Source organism: Amblyraja radiata, chromosome 11 (genome assembly GCF_010909765.2).
Source record: "Amblyraja radiata isolate CabotCenter1 chromosome 11, sAmbRad1.1.pri, whole genome shotgun sequence".
NCBI lineage: Eukaryota > Metazoa > Chordata > Chondrichthyes > Rajiformes > Rajidae > Amblyraja > Amblyraja radiata.
Window position 1 is genome coordinate 16,576,077 of NC_045966.1, and position 22,260 is coordinate 16,598,336.

At 43.5% G+C, this 22,260-nt stretch overlaps 1 protein-coding gene across 1 annotated transcript in view; it reads right to left on the bottom strand.

Annotated features, from left to right (window-relative positions):
• LOC116978330 (A disintegrin and metalloproteinase with thrombospondin motifs 2-like) overlaps positions 1-22,260 on the bottom strand; it is a 225,808-nt gene that overhangs the window by 66,183 nt on the left and 137,365 nt on the right. The window contains exon 5 of the mRNA XM_033029419.1: positions 806-889. Within this exon, the coding sequence (XP_032885310.1) occupies positions 806-889 (84 nt within the window). The remainder of the gene's footprint in view (positions 1-805; positions 890-22,260) is intronic.

The window sequence follows — 22,260 nt, forward strand, 5'->3', positions numbered from 1 at the left end:
CGAAGACACTCTTCTTAACTCGCAGATTAGGTCGCCCAAGTGGGACAGCCCCTAAAGAATCATAGTCATAGGGCATGGAAACAAGCCCTTCACCCTAGCTTGCCTATGCCAACCAAGGCACCCCATCTACACCGGTCCAACCTACCCGCATTTGGCCCATATCCCTCTAAACCTCTAAACTTTTTTATCCATGTAACTGTCATGAAAAAGTGGCTCTTCGTAGTCACAAAACATTCAGTTTTGCTTTATTATGGCCTGGTTTTTTCTTATTAAAGTTTTACTGATTATTGTAGGGCTCATGTTGCCGACCTCCCCGTGGTGAGCTCTGTCAACTGACCTCAGTCAGGCATACGGCAACAAACAGAGACAGCAGCAGTGCCGCAGCTTGGCGCCAAGGGCATGCGCCCTTTTTAGGGTGGGCACCTACAGATGTCGAACCGGATGGCATCACCCTGCTGCGGACTTCTGCTGCCTCAAACGCACAAAGAAGACTGATTATTGTATATTTATTTGTTGTTTATTGTGTTAATAGACTTGGAAAGTAGCAGTAAGTAAGAATTTCATTGTCCCGTTGTGGTACATAAGACAATGAAACATATTTAACACTCTTGTTCCACCAACCCCCGACCAAGATGACCTTCAGAGCATCTGTAATGCCATGAACCCCCCCACTGGCAACTGTGAAGAGACTCCTAGCTTCCAAGTATGAAAATAACTCGCTGATTTATAGGGACCATAAAAAAAGATCATTTCTTCTCTACTGAAGGCTACATAAATGCTCAGTTAGAAAGAGATTTTCAATTACCTTTCCATAACTCAGCATGATTATTCGCACCAGCACAACATTGACGTGAGCTCCCAGAGACTCATCGTGGTAAATCTCATTAACCTGTGAGAAAATAAAAACAGAATGTATTAGACAACACAAATGTTTATATGAAAGCATTTTACAACTATAAATTATTGTCCAAAGATCAGATTTATTTTTCAACTATTCCTTCAGGATCCAAAACTGAACAGCAATTTAAAGTTGATCATACCATTGTTAGGAATGTTACATAATTTTAAGATTAAAAAAATCAAGCTTGTAACTTATCCCATCAGATAAAGCATAGAAATAACTAATTTGATACCTAATTCACTTTCATATCTTCAGTATTAAAAAAGTTATGGCCATTTTCATTCTCAGAAATTAGCATCTTGTTCCCTATTGCTTTTCCATTGACTTAACACAAAAGCTGTGATTGAGGACAGTCAAAAGCCCATAACTTTCTTAAAAATTAAGAGAACTGAATGAAATTTTCAGTTATTATAGATTGAAGCATTCTGAAACAAATATGAAACATCTTAGTTGGATGACCTGAAATTTAAGCATAGAATTAGTTAGTTACCTAATTATAGCTAATTGCAAAATTGACCGTTGTGACAGAAATAGTAATAAACACCCAGACTGCCTTGAAAATTCAAAAATGTGATATTCTCAAGATCAGAACTTTAATATTATTGTATTATATGCTGTAAGTCCGCAACAGGTAAAGAAATTACAATTTCTAGCAAAAGACCAAGTCTTTATGGAGAAGATCAGTTGCTAGCTGGTACATTGGCATATCATAATCAGTAGCATCATCATACTCCTCAGATTGTAACCAATAAGCAACTTTGTACACCTTGTTTTTCCACAACTTTTCAATTTTGGCATTGTAAACTACAAGTTTTTGCTCTTCAAACCACGCATGACATGCCTTTCTGCCCACTACTTTCCCATGTCCTGTAGATCATCACATTTGGAGTAGTCCAAATTCGGATAATCTCTGCGAATGCTGTCTAAATCAGTCTCTTTTGCTGGGCATTTGGATTGACAATTTTGCATTTCTTCTTCAGAAACATCTGTTTAAAATGTAAAGGAAAAAAACACTGAACAGCATTAACAGAAACAAGTTAATATTTGCAGTTATAGAAAAAAAGGTAGCAATGATAAAGTTAAACGCTAAAACAAATAGTAATTATCCAAAAAAACATTTAAAAAAAAATCATATTCATCAGTTTCATCTAATCAATTAAATGAATCTAAATGCAATTACTAGATATAGACATCTATCAATTTCTTAAGAAAAGGCAATTTTTTTAAAGTAGCCTAAGTATCCAAATAACAAATAACAAACTGATCCCATTCACACAAGAATTCACAATATAACATGATTTTTAAATCTCACTTTATCATGAATTTATATGCCATATGGAAGGAATTTAACGTTTAATTTCCATAAATTAATCCAGAAACATCCACTCTCAAGATAATCAAAATCATTAGTTTTTTGCACAATGCATCTGACTAAAACTGTACTGTGAATATTTAGTATGAAAATATTGATGATTTAGATGTTCTTGTGACATGATTGTGCAAAAAAACAATGAATTTGATTACCTTGAGAGTGGATGTTTCTGGAATGTGATCGATTGGAATGTTGCTGTTGCCATAAATTTTAAGCCCATATCGGCAGACAAGACATGGCCGATTCGTATGGGGGCCTAAATAACATTTTTCGTGTCATTAGATTAAAATGAAGTCACACCAGAAAGCAAGATAATATGTGAAATAAACAACATACCTTTTGTTTTGTCCTGATATTGCGATCCGTGATGTTGAAGGCATTAGAAGTCGCGTTTAACTTCAATGCAGCGGCGCAATCGTCCAGCAAATTAAAAAAAAAACAGGAACAGAAGCGCGAACGATTTTTCTTCAACAGCTAGCAGCCCGAGGAAATCCCTCTCCGACAACCAATACAAACCTGCATTTTAATTCCCACCCCCCCCCACCCCCAAAGCCTCCGGAATCGCACGCACAGGCAGTGGCAGATCTGTAGCGCCGCTGATGGTAGGTTTTGTAACAATGCTACTATTGTCCCATTACAATTCTCAAAGGAAATTAATAAAATGTAAACTATGCAATTCACTAGCAATAATATGCCTGCATTAATCAATAGGAAAAACCCTGAAGGTTATTAAATTGAAATTTTGCTAAATGAGCAATCCATTTGCAACAAAATAAACTAAAAAAAAAGAAATGTCATTAAGTGTTCCTTATTACACTGACTTTATCCAAATATTTTGAGGATCACTGTAACGTTCAAAGAATTTTGTTATTTACTAATTCCATTATATCATAATTTAATGGCATTCTAAAAGTTTCAATCAAACCCTAGAAATGACTCTATAACGTATTAAAAGTGGCTTTGACTCACTAGTACTAGCAAACTGAAAATGTACTAAAAACCTACCACTGTTCTATGAGGTTGGGAGAGACCGGAGTTACAATGCCAATAGGGAGGAATGTTGGAAATATCATTAAATCTGCCTGTCACATTTGACAGCTTTGGTGTCAAAACTGTTCTTAGCTCTGGGCTACAAATTGGTAAAAAGTTCCACCTCCTTAAAATTGCTCAATGCTGATCGTTTGTCCAGCTCATCTGTACCTGAAATCCTTGGTGACTTCTTGATTGATCTTCATTAATTCTTCATTTTCATTGTTTATTCTCTGTACATCTGATGGCATCCAAAACCCCAACACCTTTGTCCGATTTCACACCGTTCACAATTACCTCTGCTTGTTGAACCATAATGATTCCTGGCTAAGCAATATATTAATATTAAATTTCTCATCTATATTTTAGCATCCTTTCATGGTTTTGCCTTCCCCATCCAAATAATCCCCTTCAGATTTAAACTCTCCAGGATATCCCTGTACTTCTAATGTGGTCTATTGGGAGAAAACACTTTTTATCACAGAGAGTTGTGAGCCTGTGGAATTCTCTGCCTCAGAGGACGGTGGAGGCAGGTTCTCTGGATGCTTTCAAGAGAGAGCTAGATAGGGCTCTTAAAAATAGCGGAGTCAGGGGATATGGGGAGAAGGCAGGAACGGGGTATTGATTGGGGATGATCAGCCATGATCACATTGAATGGCGGTGCTGGCTCGAAGGGCCAAATGGCCTACTCCTGCACCAATTGTCTATTGTCTATTATTCAGGCACTTCTTCAGTTACCAAGTTCCGATGCTCTGAAATCTTCTCTCTAAATCTCTCGATCTTTCCAGCTGTCTTTCCTCTTTTGAGACATTCTTTAAAACCTACCTAGGCGAGCATATCTTTTACCCTAACTCCTCATGTGACTTAGCCTCAGTTTAAATTTGACAGCTCTTCCATGGAACTCTTGGGACACTTTGGCGTGATAATGGCATTGAAGTTTTTCTTTTTAATATTTCCAAAAAATTTGGAATCTTCCTATTATCAGATTAATCACCATGAAACAAAGTATGATTTTAGCAATTATCTGCGTAACACTTTTTTAATGAGATTGTTTTAAAAATATCAGGAATTCACAGACAAATTCTAAATTCATGTCTGAAACATTCTGGAGTCAAGCATTGTAAACTGTTTGCATATTCTAGTCACATCTACAACACAGTGGATTATCTGCAAGCTTAAAGAACAGCCGTTTTTGATTAAATGACAAAACCATTGGGAAGCTTAGAACTGCACAATAAAATTACATTGCGTTAAGGACTTATGATCATAGCACCGAACTTTGCACTGAAATAATAGGCCTTTTTTCAAATAAATATTTAAAAATTCAGATCTCAGTTAAAAAGGTCACGGATTGCCCTTGAAAACATTCTTTAAATGTGGCAGATTGCTCAAGATGCTTCCATACTAAAACTTTAACAAGGATTTTAAGATTTACTATTTTGCTCAAATCACATTGTACTGAGCTAAACTTCACACGGGGAGGTTTAACCAAATACAATAGAATTGCAGTAAAAACATCTGCAATTCTATAAATTGTGTCCAGGTGCAGCTCCTGAATGAACATGTTAGGGAACTGGAGCAGCAGCTGCAAGACATCAGGACCATCCAGGAAAACGAGAGTTTCCTGGACAAGACCTACAGTGAGGTTGTCACACCGAGGATACAGGAAGAGCAAAGTGGTGTGGGCTCCTGAATGAACCTGGACTACAACCCTGGTGCTGAGGCTCAACGGGGAAGAGTGACGTCAGGCAGAACCAAAGTGGTGGTGGCTTGATAGTCAGAGGTGCGGACAGGAGATTCTGTGGCAGCAGGCGAGATCTCCAGGATGGTATGTTGCCTTGCTGGCGCCAGGGTTCAGGACCTCAGAGTCTCAGAGCGATGGCACGGCATCCTCAAGAGTGAGGGGGAGCAGCCGGAGGTTGTTGTGCATGTTGGCACGAACGATATAGGTAGAAAGAGGAAGGAGGTTCTGCAACACGAGTTTACGGAATTGGGTATAAGACTGAAAAGCAGGACCAGCTTGGTGGTGATCTCAGGATTGCTTCCAGTACCTCGTGGAAGTAAAGGTAAGAACAGGAAGATAGGGGAAATGAATGTGGGCTAAGGAGTTGGTGCAAGGGGCAGGGATTTACATTTCTAGAACATTGGGATCTCTCCTGGGGCAGGCGTGACCTGTACAAAAGGCATGGGTTGCACCTTAACTGGAGTGGGACCAACATCCTAGAGGGAAGGTTTGCTAATGCTACACGGGAGGGTTTAAACTAGAGTGGCAGGGGGATGGGATCTCGTACAGGACAGAGGTACGTGAGAGGCTAGAAGTTGGTACGGAGGGTAGTGTGGGACAAGTTAGTGGACAGAATAGGCAGGTGAAAGGCGGAGAGCGAGGAAGGAGGGTTGGTTTAAACTGCACAAATTCTAATGCAAGGGGCCTGACGGGTAAGGCAGATTAACTTAGGGCGTGGATAGGTACGAGCGACTGGGACGTTGCAGCCATGACTGAAACCTGGTTAATGTTCCGAGGTACAGGAGCTTCAGGAGAGACATGGGTGAGGGAAAAAGAGGAGGGGTTGCATTGTTGGTTAAGGAGAATATCACGGCAGTGATCAGAAGTGACATTATGGATGGTTCGTCTAGTGAGGCCATGTGGGTGGAGCGGAGGAACAAGAAAGGGATGATCAACTTGTTGGGTGTGGACTACAGACCCCCGGATGGTCAACAGGAATTAGAAGAACAAATATGCCGGGAGATTGCAGACAGCTGCAGGTCAAATAAGGCTGTTGTAGCAGCGGATTTTCACTTTCCCAATATAGACTGGGAAAATCATAGTGTGAAGGGTTTAAATAGGGTGCAATTCCTCAAAAGTGTTCAGGAGAGTTTTCTTAAGCACACGTGAGAGGGCAACGCTGGATCTAGTATTGGGAAATTGGGAAGGGCAAGTTATAGAAGTGTTTGTGGAGGAGCCTTTTGGGACCAATGATCACAGTTCGATTAGGTTTAAGATAGTTATGGATAGGGACGGAGATGGTCCACGTGTTAAAATGCTCAACTGGGGTGTTTTAATATTGTATTTCCTTACTGTAAACTCTTCCATTACAGCTTCACAACTAATTAACAGAGGCTTTACACTCGAGCCTTGGGTTCAGGATCCATCTTGGCAACTGCCTCATGGGTATTGCATCATCGGTACTGCACCACAGATGGCGCTATTCCCATTACATCCCCCTTTGTTTACAAACACATATGTACAGGCACGTTACATGTTTCGCAATAAATTAAATTTCTTCCATCGCATCTTACTACACTGAAGGGCCTGTCCCACGGGCATGCGACCTGCATGCGGCAAGCACGACCTAACGTGGTCACTTGAGCCGTATGGCATGCGACAAGCGCAACCAAACCAGAAGTGGGAGCTGCGTGGAGGTCGAGTGAGTGACACGGCGTCGAGGCGGCTGCGGGCCAGCAGGCCGTTGCCGCGCGGAATTTTTAAACACGGTCAGTTTTTCGGAGCCCAGGCGCGATGTCAGGACCAGCTCCGCACAACTCCATACGGCTCCAGCGATCGAAGTGGGACCGGCCCCTCGAGGCCGTACGGCTCAAGCGATCACGTTAGGTCGCGCTTGCCGCATGCAGGCGCATGCTGGTGGGACCGGCCCTTTAGGTCGCGCTTGCCGCATGCAGGTCGCATGCCCATGGGACGGGCCCTTGAGTCCAACATGTGTCCGACAGTCCATTTCCGTGGTAGCTTCCAAATTCTCATTCCTTGGATCTGCGACAGTTCAGTGCTCGGAATTATCTAAACTTTGAACAACACATGCCTGGTTACTCATTCCCTTTCCCCTTTCCATCTATCTATTTATTTATTTATTTATTTATTTACTCGTCTATTTATTTGTTTATTTATTTATTTATTTCGTTTTAAAATGGCCATTACCACTACTTCTAAATAAAACTATGCATATCAAACTATAAAAGAACAATATAACAATAACTTTTTTAACATAACCTAATCGCCTTTTAAATCTATAATCAACCACATGTATAAGCGCTATCCTTATTAGGGCACATAATCCTGCAGATAGTGGTTTTCGAACGCATCTACCAGATCTTGTTGTCAGGGTTTGATGCTCCCTGGGGACCGGTGGTTGGGTCATAGGTCGATTGTCTTGCTCAGGTTAAGGCGACGTCACCAGGTCATCCAGGTCAACATCAGCGCGATGAAATGGCTCTTTGGTCTTCCTCAGATGGGGCCGATTCCGACGATATATTACGCCGTCCCCAGTTCTGACTTCATAAAATCTGGGTTGCGCAACACGGCCTACAACCACAGCCTTCCTCCAGGGCTGATGTCAGTCACCAGTCGGCTTCACTCGAACTGGATCACCAGCTTTCAGGAGAATCAGATCTTGGGATCCTCTGTTGTTGAGTCTGCTTGTCTGTCTCTAGCTGCTCTCAACTCAGCTCCTACCTTTTTCTGAATTTCAGGTTTGAGCAGCCTCGGAGTAGTTGGTAGTATGGCCCCGGTACGTCTGTTCATCAATCTTTGTACTGGACTGCTACTCATGCCAGGTGTTGGTGTGTTGCGAAAAGCTAGTATGCTCAGGAAAGGGTCAGCTCCTGCAGCCTTAGCCTTCCTCAGCAATGACTTCGCAACTTTCACACTGCTCCCCGCCTTTCCATTACTCTGTGGATAATGGGGTGATGCGGTCGTATGTTCAAACTGCCACTTCTTGGCAAATCTTTCGAATTCCTCAGCTGTGAACTGTGGCCCATTGTCTGTGATGAGCTGATCGGGTATTCCATATCTTGTGAACTGGCCTTTGATTTTTTTGGATGACATTAACTGCCAGTGTTTTCTCTAGATAGTCCGTTTCCCAATATCCTGAAAAGTAGTCCACAGTGATCAAATAGTTCCTTCCATCCAAGTGGAACAAATCTGCACCCACCTTCACCCATGGCCTCTCTGGAATTTCATGGGAATGAAGTGTTTCTTTTTGTTGCTCTTTCCCTTGAGCTTGACGTCTCACATTTCTGTACAAAGTCCTTGATTTCTGCTCTAATTCTGGGCCAGTGCAGACATTCTCTTGCTCTTCTTAGACAACCATTCACACCAATGTGGGAGTCATGTACTCGTGTGATCATGTCTCGTCTCCTGGCTTTAGGGATGATTACTCTCTCTCCTCTGAATATGAGGTCATCTCCACACTCAGCTCGTCCATCACATGGAAATAGGAGATAGGTTCTGGGTCAACATCCTTCGTGATCTTTGGCCAGCCTCGTTTGATCACCTTTTGTAGTCTCATCTTTTTTCGTTGCATCCCTTATGCCATTTAGCAGAGGCTGTGATATTATGATGTGCCTTGCCAGGTTTACAGTCTTCAGTTCTCTCATGGTCACTGACGTCTTGCCAGTGTGAATATATGCTCTACTCAGCGTGTCCGCAAGTTGCATCTCCTTCCCTGGTCTGTATCTTATTGACACATCATAGGTCTGCATCCTCACCAGCATCCTCTGCAATCTCTTTGGTGCACGATGAAGTGGTTTTGTGGCGATTATCTCCAGTGGCTTATGGTCTGACTGCACATTCACTGGCCTTCCATATATGTACACATGGAACCTCTCTAGACCAACCACCACTTCCAGCAATTCTTTTTCTATTTGTGCATATCTGGTCTCCGCATCCATCAGGGCCCTGCTGGCATAGGCAACTGGATGGCCCTCCTGCATCAGCGCCGCACCAAGTCCAGTTTCTGACGCATCGGCCTGTAATGTCAGCTCCTTGGATGGATCATAGTATCTGAGTACTGGCTCTGCAGTTACTAGCTTCTTTATTTCCATCACCGCCCTGTCATGCACCTCTGCCCAACACCAAATTACATCCTTCTGTGTCATTTTGCGTAGCGGTTCACATAGGTCGCTTAGTGCAGGAAGGAATTTGCTCAAGTAGTTAACAAACCCAATAAATCGCTGAACTCCTTGGACATCTGTTGGGTTAGGCACCTGTAGCACTGCTTCTACCTTCCTTGGATCTGGTTTCAGTCCTGCAGCAGAAACTCTATGTCCTATGAAAGTGACTTCCTTCACCTTGAGCTTTGCCTTCTCTATGTTCAGCTTCTGGTTTCTGTCACGACATCTCTCTATCAGAGCTATGACCTTCCTGTCATGGTCTCTTTCTGCTTCCTGTGCAGTTTTTCCTTTCCCAAACACTAGGATGTCGTCAGCAACAGACCTCACTCCTTCCAGGCCCTCCAACACTTGGTAATGTCATCGCTGGAACTCTTCAGGGGGCATGGACAGACCAAATGGCATGCGTCTCCATCTACATCTGCCATATGGTGTGTTAAATGTCGTAAGCTGAGAACTCTCATCATCCAGTGCCACATGCCAAAGCCCATTCTTGGCGTCAAACGTGCTAAAGACCTTGGCGTCAATCAGATCTGTGAGGACATCTTCTTTTTTTTTTTCTTTTTTTTTTCTTTTTCTTTTTATTAGAAGTACGGTAAATTACAATAACACACAACACATATATCTTAATACATTTTTTGTACCGCTTCATTTTTTTTTTTTTTAAAGCTTTAAGAAAAAGATAGAAGTAAGGAAAGTAAAGAAGGTGCGCAAGAGTTGTGAAGTGCAAGAGAGTGTTGGGAAAAGAAAGCCCCTTAGAAAAGAAGTTAGAGAAGGAAGTAAAGTAAGAAAGTAGACCCTAGAAAAGAAAGAAAAAGAAAGTAAGGACAATCGCTCTATTATAACATCAAACTCCGCAGAAAGACTACCAACCAAGTCTGTTTTTGTTGTTTTATCTCCCAATGCCAGGTCCTGATACCATTTATTTATTTATTTATTTTTAAAGTTACTATTGCACCTCATGCTTGTAATAGGTCCATAAACGTAGACCACGTCTTTTGGAATTGGTTTGCTTTACCTGCTAAGAGGAATCTCATCTCTTCCAGATGTAATGTTTCAAACATATTTGATGTCCACATTTTTATTGTTGGTGTGGGCGCATTTTTCCAGAATTTAAGTATGAGCTTTTTTCCCATTATTAGCCCTTCTGTGAGGACATCTTCGATCGTCGTCATTGGGTAATGACTTCTTTTCAGCCCCTTGTTCAGATCCCTCGGGTCTAACCACACTCTCAACTTTCAATTGGGCTTTTCTACACACACAAGGCTGGATACCCATTGAGTGTGGGTCTCTACTGGGGCAATTATTTCAGCTCCTGTTGGTCTGCCTAACTCCTCTTTCAGCTTACTCCATCAGGCTACAGGGACTCTTCGTGGTGGATGGATCACCGGCGTTATGCTGTCATCTACCTGCAGATGGTACTTGCCCCCAAATTTACATGTCCCTTTAAACACATCAGCATACTCAGCCATCAGTCTTTCCTTGCTCAGAGGGATTTCACTGCCATTCAATGTCATTATGTTCTCTTTACACACTGAGATGAGCTCCATCTGCTGGGCTGCCCTGCTTCCCAGGATTGGAATGCAGTCTTCCTCCAGGACCACAAACTTTACTTTGTATTTCCTTCCATTCTTTGAGTTCACTAGTCTAACCTCGCTTGGTTTCATCCACATCCTTTGCATACATCTTGTGAATGATGTTACATGTGGCTCCACTGTCCACTTTTACTTCCTTCCCTTTCAGCATCATGGTCACAAAGATTTTCTTTGGGAATTGAGTCTCCTCTACACTGTGCACACTCTCTGCTTTTACTGCTTCTGGTTGCAGTTCCATTGTGTGAATTTCATCATCCTCTTGACTGTCATTATACTCATCACTGGAACTCTCCACTTCCTCCACTGCATGCACAGGTTTTTTTCCCTTTCTTTTCTTTCTTCTGGTTCTTCTGTTGCACCAGCTTTTCCGTGCATTGCGATGCGAAATGACCATTCTTATGGCATTTGAAACACTCCCGGCCATGTGCCGGATATTTCTCCTTCTTCCTCTCAAGTTTGTATCCGCAGTATTTGCACTGTGTGGTTGGCTGGTATCTTTTCCCCTCTTGTCTCACTGCACAAAACTCTTGTAGTTGGTCACCTACCAGGCCATCAACTCTGGCCTTGAAGCGCTGAAGCCTGCCATGCCTTCACACACTTTTCTAAGTCATGTGAGGTTTCACGGAGAAGTCTCTCCCACAGCATGTCATCTCATGTCCTGCATATTATTCTATCACGTATCAGTGAATCCTTCAACTCTCTGAAACCGCAATGAGCTGCAAATCACAAGTCAAAACAAATCAAATGTCTCCCCTCTTTCTTGGCTCCTCGTAAAGAATCTATACCTGTTGATGGTCTCATTCTTCAAGGGTTGACAATGCTGTTCGAAAGCATCGAGAGCTTGCTCTAGCGTAACTTCTTGTACGTTGCCCTCCGGCGTCCGTGTCTCTAGCGTTTGGTAGAGCTCTCTCCCTTGCGGTCCAACTAGGTACATAAGCAGTATCTTCATTGTCTTGTCGTCCTTCCCTTCCATGCTCAAATCAACATAGACGAACTTTGAGGGTATGAAAGAAGGTCTCGCTCAAGTTGACTGGAGCAGGTTATTTGAGGGAAAAGGAACATCGGCCAAGTGGAATGTTTTTAGAAGTGTGCTGTCACAAATCAGGATATGTGCGTCCCCTTTAGAGTGAAGGGCCACTGTGAGATGCCATTGTGACATCATCCCTACAACTGTCAGAAACCTCTCATAGCATAGCAACAGTTATTCTGAGAATTTGGCTTTTTGAAACATTTAAATATCAATAACTTGTGAAATATAACATCAAATCTGAAGGAAACCTGACAGAAACGACCACGGGACAAAGGTGCGTAAGGTGATGCAAAAATGTATGCGCTACCGTGTACCGTTTTGGCGTAGGTCCCCCCCTTTATTCCAAAATCTTGAGTTTTTAAGTTTAAAAATGTAACATTTCTTGTAAAACATAACATCAAATGTGAAGAAACTTGATACGAACGACCACGGGAATAAGCTGAGTAAGATTCTGCAAAAATGTTCGCGCTATTGTGTACTGTTTTGGCGTAGTTCCTTGATCTCACAGACAGACAGACAAACAAGACAATACTTTAGTTAGTACCTAGATAGATAGAGAAGGAGGGAAAGGGTGACTCGAGAGAGATTGGGACCACTCAGTAATCAAAGCGGTCACCCCTGTGTGCAGCCACAGGAGATGGGCAAAGTCCTCAATGAGTATTTCTCCTCTGTATTTACCGAGGAGAAAGGCAGTAGGACGGAGGAACTTGCGGCAGTCAATTGAAGTGTCTTGAGAGCAGTCAGTGTTACCATCGAAGAAGTACTGAAGATACTGTCGAGGTAGATAAATCTCCAGGGCCTGATCAGATATATCCAAGGACATTGCGGGAATCTAGAGAGGAAATTGCGGGAGCCCTGGTTGAAATTTACGAGTCGTCCTTAAATACAGGAGAGGTGTCGAAAGACTGGAGGTGGCAAATGCGTGCTTCTTTTCATGAAGGGCTGCAGGTAAAATGCTGGGAACTATAGGCCGGTGAGCTTAACATCTGGAGTTGGAATACTAGAGAGTATTCTGATGGATAGGTTATACAGGCATTTGGATGGGCAAGGGCCTATGAGGGATAGTCAGCATAGCTTTGTGCATGGGAGGTCGTGTCTCACAAATCTGATTGAATTTTTTGAAGACATGACCAAAAAGGTTGATGAGGGCAGAGCTGTAGATGTGTACATGGATTTCAGTAAGGCATTCAACAAGGTTCCGCATGGTAGGCTGCTCTGGAAGGTTAGATCGCATGGAATCCAAGGAGAGATAGCTGAATGGATAGCAAATTGGCTCCATGGAAGAAAGGAGAGGGTGATAGTGGAAGGTTGCTTATTGGACGGGCGGCCTGTGACTAGTGGTGTGCCTCAGGGTTCGGTGCTGGGCCTGTTATTGTTTGTCATCTACATCAATGATTTGGATGAGAACACACAGGGCAAGATTAGCAAGTTTGCTGATAATACAAAAGTTAGTGGTTTTGCAGATTGTGAAGATGGTTGTGAATGATTGCTGCAGGATCTGGATCGATTGGCCAGGTGGGCGGAGGAATGGTTGATGGAATTTAATACAGAGAAGTGTGAGGTGTTGCATTTTGGGATGTTGAACAAAGGCAGGACCTACACAGTAAATGGTAGGCCTCTGGGTAGTGTTGTAGACCAGAGGGATCTAGGACCACAGGTACATGGTTCTTTGAAGGTCGAGTCACAGGTGGATAAGGAGGCCAAAAAGCCTTTTGGCATTTTGGCCTTCATCAGTCAGAGTATTGAGTATAGAAGTTGGGAGGTCATGTTGCAGTTGTATAAGATGTTGGTGAGACTGCATTTAGAATATTGTGTTCAGTTCTGGGCACCATGTTACAGGAAAGATATTGCCAAGCTTGAAAGGGTTCAGAAAAGATTTACGAGGATGTTGCCAGGACTAGAGGGTGTGAGCTATAGAGAGAGGTTGAGTAGGCTGGGTCTTTATTCCATGGAGCGCAGGAGCATGAGGGGTGAGATCTTATTGAGGTGTACGAAATCATGAGAGGAATAGATCGGGTAGATGCACAGAGTCTCTTGCCCAGAGTAGGGGAATTGAGGACCAGAGGACATAGGTTTAAAGTGACGGAGAAAAGATTTAATAGGAATCCAAGGGGTAACTTTTTCACGCAAAGGATGGTGGGTGTATGGAACAAGCTGCCAGAGGAGGTAGTTGAGGCTGGGACTATCCCATCGTTTAAGAAACAGTTAGACAGATACATGGATAGGACAGGTTTGAGGGGATATGGACCAAGCGCAGCCAAGTGGGACTAGTATAGCTGGGACATTGTTGGCCGGTGTGGGCAAGTTGGGCCGAATGGCCTGTTTCCACACTGTATCAGTGGTCAGGATCATTGATTCCGATGTATCTATGACGATGGTCCACCTCATTACAACTGCTACTTTTGAAAATATGTTTATCTCTTGTTTGGATAAAGCATTGCCAAACCAAAACAATAAAGTTCTGTGGATGGATTGAGGCCGAGATGCAGTATTTACAGTGGGGGATTAAAATATATAATTGTTATTGTGAAGAAATCTGTGATGAATTAAAATAGGAATTTTGGCTTATATATAGTACATACAAACATATGACTAAAATATAGAATATACAATATCTAGGAAACATGTTGGCAAGCAACTGGTTATCTCATCTCCTCAAGCTCCAAGGAGGTCATAGACATAGACATAGAAAACAGGTGCAGGAGTAGGCCATTCGGCCCTTCGAGCCTGCACCGCCATTCAATATGATCATGGCTGATCATCCAACTCAGTATCCTGTACCTGCCTTCTCTCCATACCCCCTGATCCCTTTAGCCACAAGGGCCACATCTAACTCCCTCTTAAATATAGCCAATGAACTGGCCTCAATTACCTTCTGCGGGAGAGAATTCCAGAGATTCACCACTCTCTGTGTGAAAAAAGTTTTCCTCATCTCGGACCTAAAAGATTTCCCCCTTATCCTTAAACTGTGACCCCTTGTTCTGGACTTCCCCAACATCGGGAACAATCTTTTTGCATCTAGCCTGTCCAACCCCTTAAGAATTTTGTACGTTTCTATAAGATCCCCCCTCAATCTTCTAAATTCTAGCGAGTACAAACCGAGTCTATCCAGTCTTTCTTCATATGAAAGTCCTGACATCCCAGTAATCAGTCTGGTGAACCTTCTCTGTACTCCCTCTATGGCAAGAATGTCTTTCCTCAGATTAGGAGACCAAAACTGTACGCAATACTCCAGGTGTGGTCTCACCAAGACCCTGTACAACTGCAGTAGAACCTCCCTGCTCCTATACTCAAATCCTTTTGCTATGAATGCTAACATACCATTCGCCTTCTTCACTGCCTGCTGCACCTGCATGCCTACTTTTAATGACTGGTGTACCATGACACCCAGGTCTCGTTGCATCTCCCCCTTTCCTAATCGGCCACCATTCAGATAATAATCTACTTTCCTATTTTTGCCACCAAAGTGGATAACCTCACATTTATCCACATTATACTGCATCTGCCATGCATTTGCCCACTCACCCAGCCTATCCAAGTCACCTTGCAGCCTCCTAGCATCCTCTTCACAGCTAACACTGCCCCCCAGCTTCGTGTCATCCACAAACTTGGAGATGTTGCATTCAATTCCCTCATCCAAATCATTAATATATATCGTAAATAGCTGGGGTCCCAGAACTGAGCCTTGCGGTACCCCACTAGTCACTGCCTGCCATTGTGAAAAGGATCCGTTTACTCCTACTCTTTGCTTCCTGTCTGCCAGCCAGTTCTCTATCCACATCAATACTGAACCCCCAGGTCAAACGAAAATTAGAAAAATAATGAGTAATCTAGATAACGTGATTAAACTCAAGGGCATTTCATATTAAACATATTACCACTGTACTTTGTAAAGCAACTTTACCACACGATTATTTCCTTTGGCAACATTAGCAATCAATGTAACAGGCAACAATTGTAGCTGCAAACTTTTAATTGCAAAATATTACAATGGAAGGGTTTCTGATTTATGTTCCTCAACACATCTGGAGACAAATTATTTGGTAGTCATCCTACCGTTGCCTGTGAATATTTACCATGTACTAATTTACTGCCATATTCATTCCATTGCCACCCTGAATATGCTTCAGAAGTACATATTTCATTAGCTGTAAAATGCTTTGGACGTTTGCAAGACCAAAGCCAATGCATCTCTTTTTTTTGCTGGCACCTCTTTTAAAAATCGAGGTTGTGGGCGAGAAGGACCAGGGAATTCTCGTCTAGCCACTCATCCTGACCCTTGCAGTTCTCACAAAATATGTTGGAGCATGTCTGGTATTAAAAATAACTTAAATCCTCAGGATCAGGCCAGATTCAATTGAGCGGTGTTCATTGTGGGTAGGATTTGATTTAATTTTAGAGAATAGACAGTAGATAATAGGTGCCAACACCCCCATTCAATGTGATCATGGCTGATCATCCACAATCAGTACCCCGTTCCAGCCTTCGCTCCATATCCCTTAACTCCGCTATCCCTAAGAGGTCTATCTAACATATTTTTATACTTGAATAGTATAAAGAGCTCTATTTAATCCATACTTTTATACTTGAATAGATCTTGATAAGGGTTTCTTCGGCTTTTGACTGTAATTTCTCCAGTTAATTTTCTTCACTAGTTAGACAAAGTTCCTTAGTCTTATAATATGCTTGATTTGCCATTATTTCAGGGGGGTTTTCTGGTCAATTTCTAGGTCAATTTCTGTAAATGGGTGACTGGGGACCTGAAGAGAGACAATGTTTTGTTTAACTCTCTTAATTGAAGAGGACTATCCCAGGGAATGTTCTCAAAGCGGTCTCCACCTCCCACTATGCAGGTCCTTTTCTCCTTTAAGTAAAACACAAAGTGCTGGAGGAACTCAGTGGTTCAGCCAGCTCTGTGGAAGGAAATAGACAGACGACATTCCGGATTGGGACCCCTCTAAAGAATTTCAGGAAGCAAAGCTGTACACACACCCCTACATTGATGGTGCCGAAGTAGAGATTTTGAAAGATTCACGTTCTTTGGAACAAATATCATCAAGAAAGCAGCATGGTGGAAGAGTTACTGCATTACAGCGCCAGAGTCCCCGGTGTGATCCTGACTATGGGTGCTGTTTGTACGGAGTTTGTACGTTCTCCCCATGGCTGCATGGATTTTCCCAAGGGCGTTCAGGTTTCCTCCCACACTCCAAAGGCCTACAGGTTTGTAGGCTAATTTGACTTCGATAAAAATTGTAAATTGCACCTAGTGCATAGGATAGTGCTAGTGTTCGGGGATCGCTGGTAGGCGCAGATGGGCCAAAGGGCATGTTTCTGCACTATATCCCTAAAATAAAGTAACTAAACTGATCGTTACTGTGAAGAAAATCCCGACCCGAATCATTGTCTGTTCATTTCCTGCCACAGATGCTGCCGGACCGGTTGAGTTGTTCCAACACTTTTGCTCAGGATTTCAGTATCGGCAGGCTCTCGTGTCTCCTTTAAGTAACATTGAAGCAGGCCTCGCCTGCTTTCTGAAAGCTTGTCTCTGCATACTTGGTGTGGACCATTGTGAACCATCAATGTGGGATAAAAAATCCCAAGAGTTGCATGCGGTTGGATAATGAACGTGCCCAGGCTCTTCCATGGATTAGCACCACAAAGTCAGAGAGGACCTGGGATGTGAAACTCAATGTGTGCACCTTCCCTTTCAATCTACATTCTAGGGAAACCAAATGTCTTGTGGTACTCAGGAGAAATCATATTATAGTCAGGGAAGGGTGTGACAGTAATTGGATACCAATGGTGGTTGGAACAGTGATGGTGGTCAGGGGAGGGGGCTGCTGAAGCAAATAGGCAAATAATTGTTGACTTGCCAGGTGATGTATGATAAGTGTTAGCCGGGAAGTGGTTAGGTAAATTGAATGGATTAAAGGCCGATAAATCCCCAGGGCCAGATAGGCTGCATCCCAGAGTACTTAAGGAAGTAGCCCCAGAAATAGTGGGTGCATTAGTGATAATTTTTTTAAACTCTTTAGATTCTGGAGTAGTTCCTGAGGATTGGAGGGTAGCTAATGTAACCCCACTTTTTAAAAAGGGAGGGGGAGAGAAAACGGGGAATTACAGACCAGTTAGTCTAACATCGGTAGTGGGGAAACTGCTAGAATCAGTTATTAAAGATGGGATAGCAGCACATTTGGAAAGTGGTGAAATCATTGGACAAAGTCAGCATGGATTTATGAAAGGTAAATCATGTCTGACGAATCTTATAGAATTTTTCGAGGATGTAACTAGTAGAGTGGATAAGGGAGAACCAGTGGATGTGTTATATCTGGACTTTCAGAAGGCTATCGACAAGGTCCCACATAAGAGATTAGTATGCAAACTTAAAGCACACGGTATTGGGGGTTCAGTATTGATGTGGATAGAGAACTGGCTGGCAGACAGGAAGCAAAGAGTAGGAGTAAACGGGTCCTTTTCACAATGGCGGGCAGTGACTAGTGGGGTACCGCAAGGCTCAGTGCTGGGACCCCAGCTATTTACAATATATATTAATGATTTGGACGAGGGAATTGAATGCAACATCTCCAAGTTTGCGGATGACACGAAGCTGGAGGGCAGTGTTAGCTGTGAGGAGGATGCTATGAGGCTGGAAGGTGACTTGGATAGGCTGAGTGAGTGGGTAAATGCATGGCAGATGCAGTATAATGTGGATAAATGTGGCAAAAACAGGAAAGTAGACTATTATCTGAATGGTGGCCGATTAGGAAAAGGGGAGATGCAACGAGACCTGGGTGTCATGGTACACCAGTCATTGAAAGTAGGCATGCAGGTGCAGCGGGCAGTGAAGAAAGCGAATGGTATGTTAGCATTCATAGCAAAAGGATTTGAGTATAGGAGCATGGAGGTTCTACTGCAGTTGTACAGGGTCTTGGTGAGACCACACCTGGAGTATTGCGTACAGTTTTGGTCTCCTAATCTGAGGAAGGACATTCTTGCCATAGAGGGAGTACAGAGAAGGTTCACCAGACTGATTCCTGGGATGTCAGGACTTTCATATGAAGAAAGACTGGATAGACTCGGCTTGTACTCGCTAGAATTTAGAAGATTGAGGGGGGATCTTATAGAAACTTACAACATTCTTAAGGGGTTGGACAGGCTAGATGCAGGAAGATTGTTCCCGATGTTGGGGAAGTCCAGAACAAGGGGGTCACAGTTTAAGGATAAGGGGGAAATCTTTTAGGACCGAGATGAGGAAAACATTTTTCACACAGAGAGTGGTGAATCTCTGGAATTCTCTGCCACAGAAGGTAGTTGAGGCCAGTTCATTGACTATATTTAAGAGGGAGTTAGATGTGGCCCTTGTGGCTAAAGGGATCAGGGGGTATGGAGAGAAGGCAGGTACAGGATACTGAGTTGGATGATCAGCCATGATCATATTGAATGGCGGTGCAGGCTCGAAGGGCCGAATGGCCTACTCCTGCACCTATTCTCTATGTTTCTATGTTTCTATGTTAAGTGAGTTAAAGGGCCTATAGAAAACAATCCTTCTTAGATATAGATCACAACTAATGCATCAAGCCACTCATCTAACAAGAAGAGTAGGTGACATGCTTCAATGACTACTGACCATTATGGGCCTGTCCCACTTAGGCGGTTTTTTAGGCGACCGTCAAGTTGCCAGCAGTCGCCTGAAAAACTGGCAACTGGAACGGCGACTGTGAGAGTGGAACACACACACACACACATCACTTCTTAGCGGACCTGCAGGAGTGGGGCGCCGTTGTGTATGGCTGCTCTGCCTGCAGTCCGTCCTTTCACCCTTTTTTATTTTTATTTTTAGTCCTGTTACTACAAAATGTTTGTTGGAGGTCTTCTTTTATGTGGTGGGTGGGGGGAGGGGAAGGGGGAAACTTTTCCTGGTCCCTACCTGGTCGGAGAGGCGGTTTCCCTCCGAGCTGCTTCTTTGCCCCTTCCTCGCGGCCTACCATCAGACTGTTGCAGCGTTTCCTGTCGGGATCGGCCGGGACTACAGCTTCGGTGGTGGTGCAGCGCTGGGACACCAACACGGAGTGGGTGATGCCTTACCAGGTCACCGTGCGGTAAGCTCCGGAGTACTGTGACCGCCGACCAACATCCGAGGAGCTGTGGCTGCGGAGCGTCCAGTCGCAGGCGGCGCTAGATTTAAACACCGCGGAGCCTGGGATTCGAGATCACCAGAGTCGGAGCTCCAACCAGCGCGGTCTGAAGACTTTGGGTGCCGCGGTCTCCGGGGAGGAAGCGGTCGCTCCAGACATTTCCAAGCCGCCGAGGAGTGTTCACCCGATGCCGGCATTCCAGCTTTCTGGCAAGAGGGCCTGAAAACATCGGACTGGCTGCGGAGGCCACAAATAGGCCCCGACCTCGGGTGATCACAGAGGGAGAGGACTGAACTTTCTGATGCCTTTCCCCACAGTGGAAATTTTTTATTCTGTTGTGGGGGGCCGTTTGTGTTGAATTATACAATATGTTGTGTCAATTTTCTTAATTTTAATTTTTCTATGGATGTACGGAAGCTTAATTATTTTTTTTCTATGTAAAGCACTTTGGTCTCAACCATATAACCATATAACAATTACAGCACGGAAACAGGCCATCTCGGCCCTACAAGTCCGTGCCGAACAACTTTTTCCCCTTAGTCCCACCTGCCTGCACTCATACCATAACCCTCCATTCCCTTCTCATCCAACGCGAGTTGATTTAAACGTGCTATATAAATAAATTTACTTTTACTACTTTACTTCCTTTACCAGCACGTTATGCAGGCGGGGGACAGGTCAAGCGTGAGGCGTGCTGTCTGAGTGAAATTCCCATGGTGCAAACCCAAGGTGATACAGACACACACCGAGATAAACAGGAAGGTTGGCATTGTAATTAAGACGGCTAAAGCACAGTGTACGGTAAGTCTTTTAAAAGGGGGGGGGGGGAAGAGGGGGGAGAAGGAGGGAGGAGGAGTGGAGACAACTTTTAAGAAGCCAGAGATACACGGCTGTGAAGCTCGGCAGACATTAACATTACCGGTCGGTTATCCTTGGTTCTGAAAACTGCTTACGTTTGTTTTTCCAATGAGCCGATGAAATTCACCGGTCAGCACCGGCTAGAACCTACGAGAACCTTCGACCTCCTGGCAACCCACTAGGACCTCCTAACGACCCACCTGCAGCACGAGAATTCTCGCTACTCTCCATGGCGGCTTCATTCTAGTCGCTGCTAATTTTTCAACATGTTAAAAAATTTGAGGCGACTATAATGAGGCTGGCTAGTTCCCAGAATACGGGAACTCCTCATGACCATGAAGGCGACTCCCTGGCAACCACCTGCGAACATGTGGCGACTGCATAGTCTCCTGCAGTCGCCTAAGTGGGACAGGCCCATTAGGCACAAACGTCCATGTTGATGAAGTTCTTTGAGAGTTTGGTTATGATGCATATCGACTCCTACCTTAGCAAGGACCCGTACCTACTACAACCTCCAACTGAAGATAGACACAAAATGCTGGAGCAACTCAGCGGGCCAGGCAGCATCTCTGGAGAGAATGAATGGGTGACGTTTCGGGTCGAGACACTTCAGACTACAAGCATACTTTGTCCCACTTTGATGTTCTGGATTTCAGCATCTGATACTAACCTAACCCACCATTTTTTGGCAATTAAGATTCAGCCCAACCTACTGGATTTGGCTCAAACCACTGCCCTGTTCAATTGCATAGACTTTTCTCAGCTTGTAAATGTAGCCTACTTACACCATTCCCCCTACTTATTACTTCAAATTATATTCCACATTTACTCTTTGGTACGCCAACAATTCCCTGATTTTATCTCAGCGGAGAATCACTGAAGGTGTAATCTCTTTTTTCAAGAATTGCACTTAAATCAACAGTCTATATTTTGTTGCAATAATAGTAGTTGTGATTCAATATTTCTTCAGCTTGAAGCCAGTCTTCAATAATGGTTCGTATTCAAGGCCACGGTAAATTCTATGACATTTCTATGTCCTTTCACTGTAATTCTCCTGAGGTTTTCAGTCCTCTTCGAGGTCAGTGCCAATCTTTCTGTTTTTTTCGCTATTGACAGCACTTGTGAGGAAGGCTTTGATGAAAAGTGCACTGCGTCACCTTGGATCTGCAGAAGCTGTTATTCTTCCTCGCTCCCCCCCCCCCCCCCCCTCCATTTTCTCTATCTTTATCTGTGGTACTTAGTTTCCATGTCCAAATCTGCATTTTAAATTCATTTGATGGTAAATTCTCCCCTTCCAGTACATCCAAGGCTTCTTCTTTAACAAGCAAAATGTTGGTGATGGGGGGGGCAATATTAATTGATAAATACGTTAATCAAACAGGTTAAACTACCCAGAGGATGTTTTTCAGATTCTGATACAGTTATCAGAACACAACAGA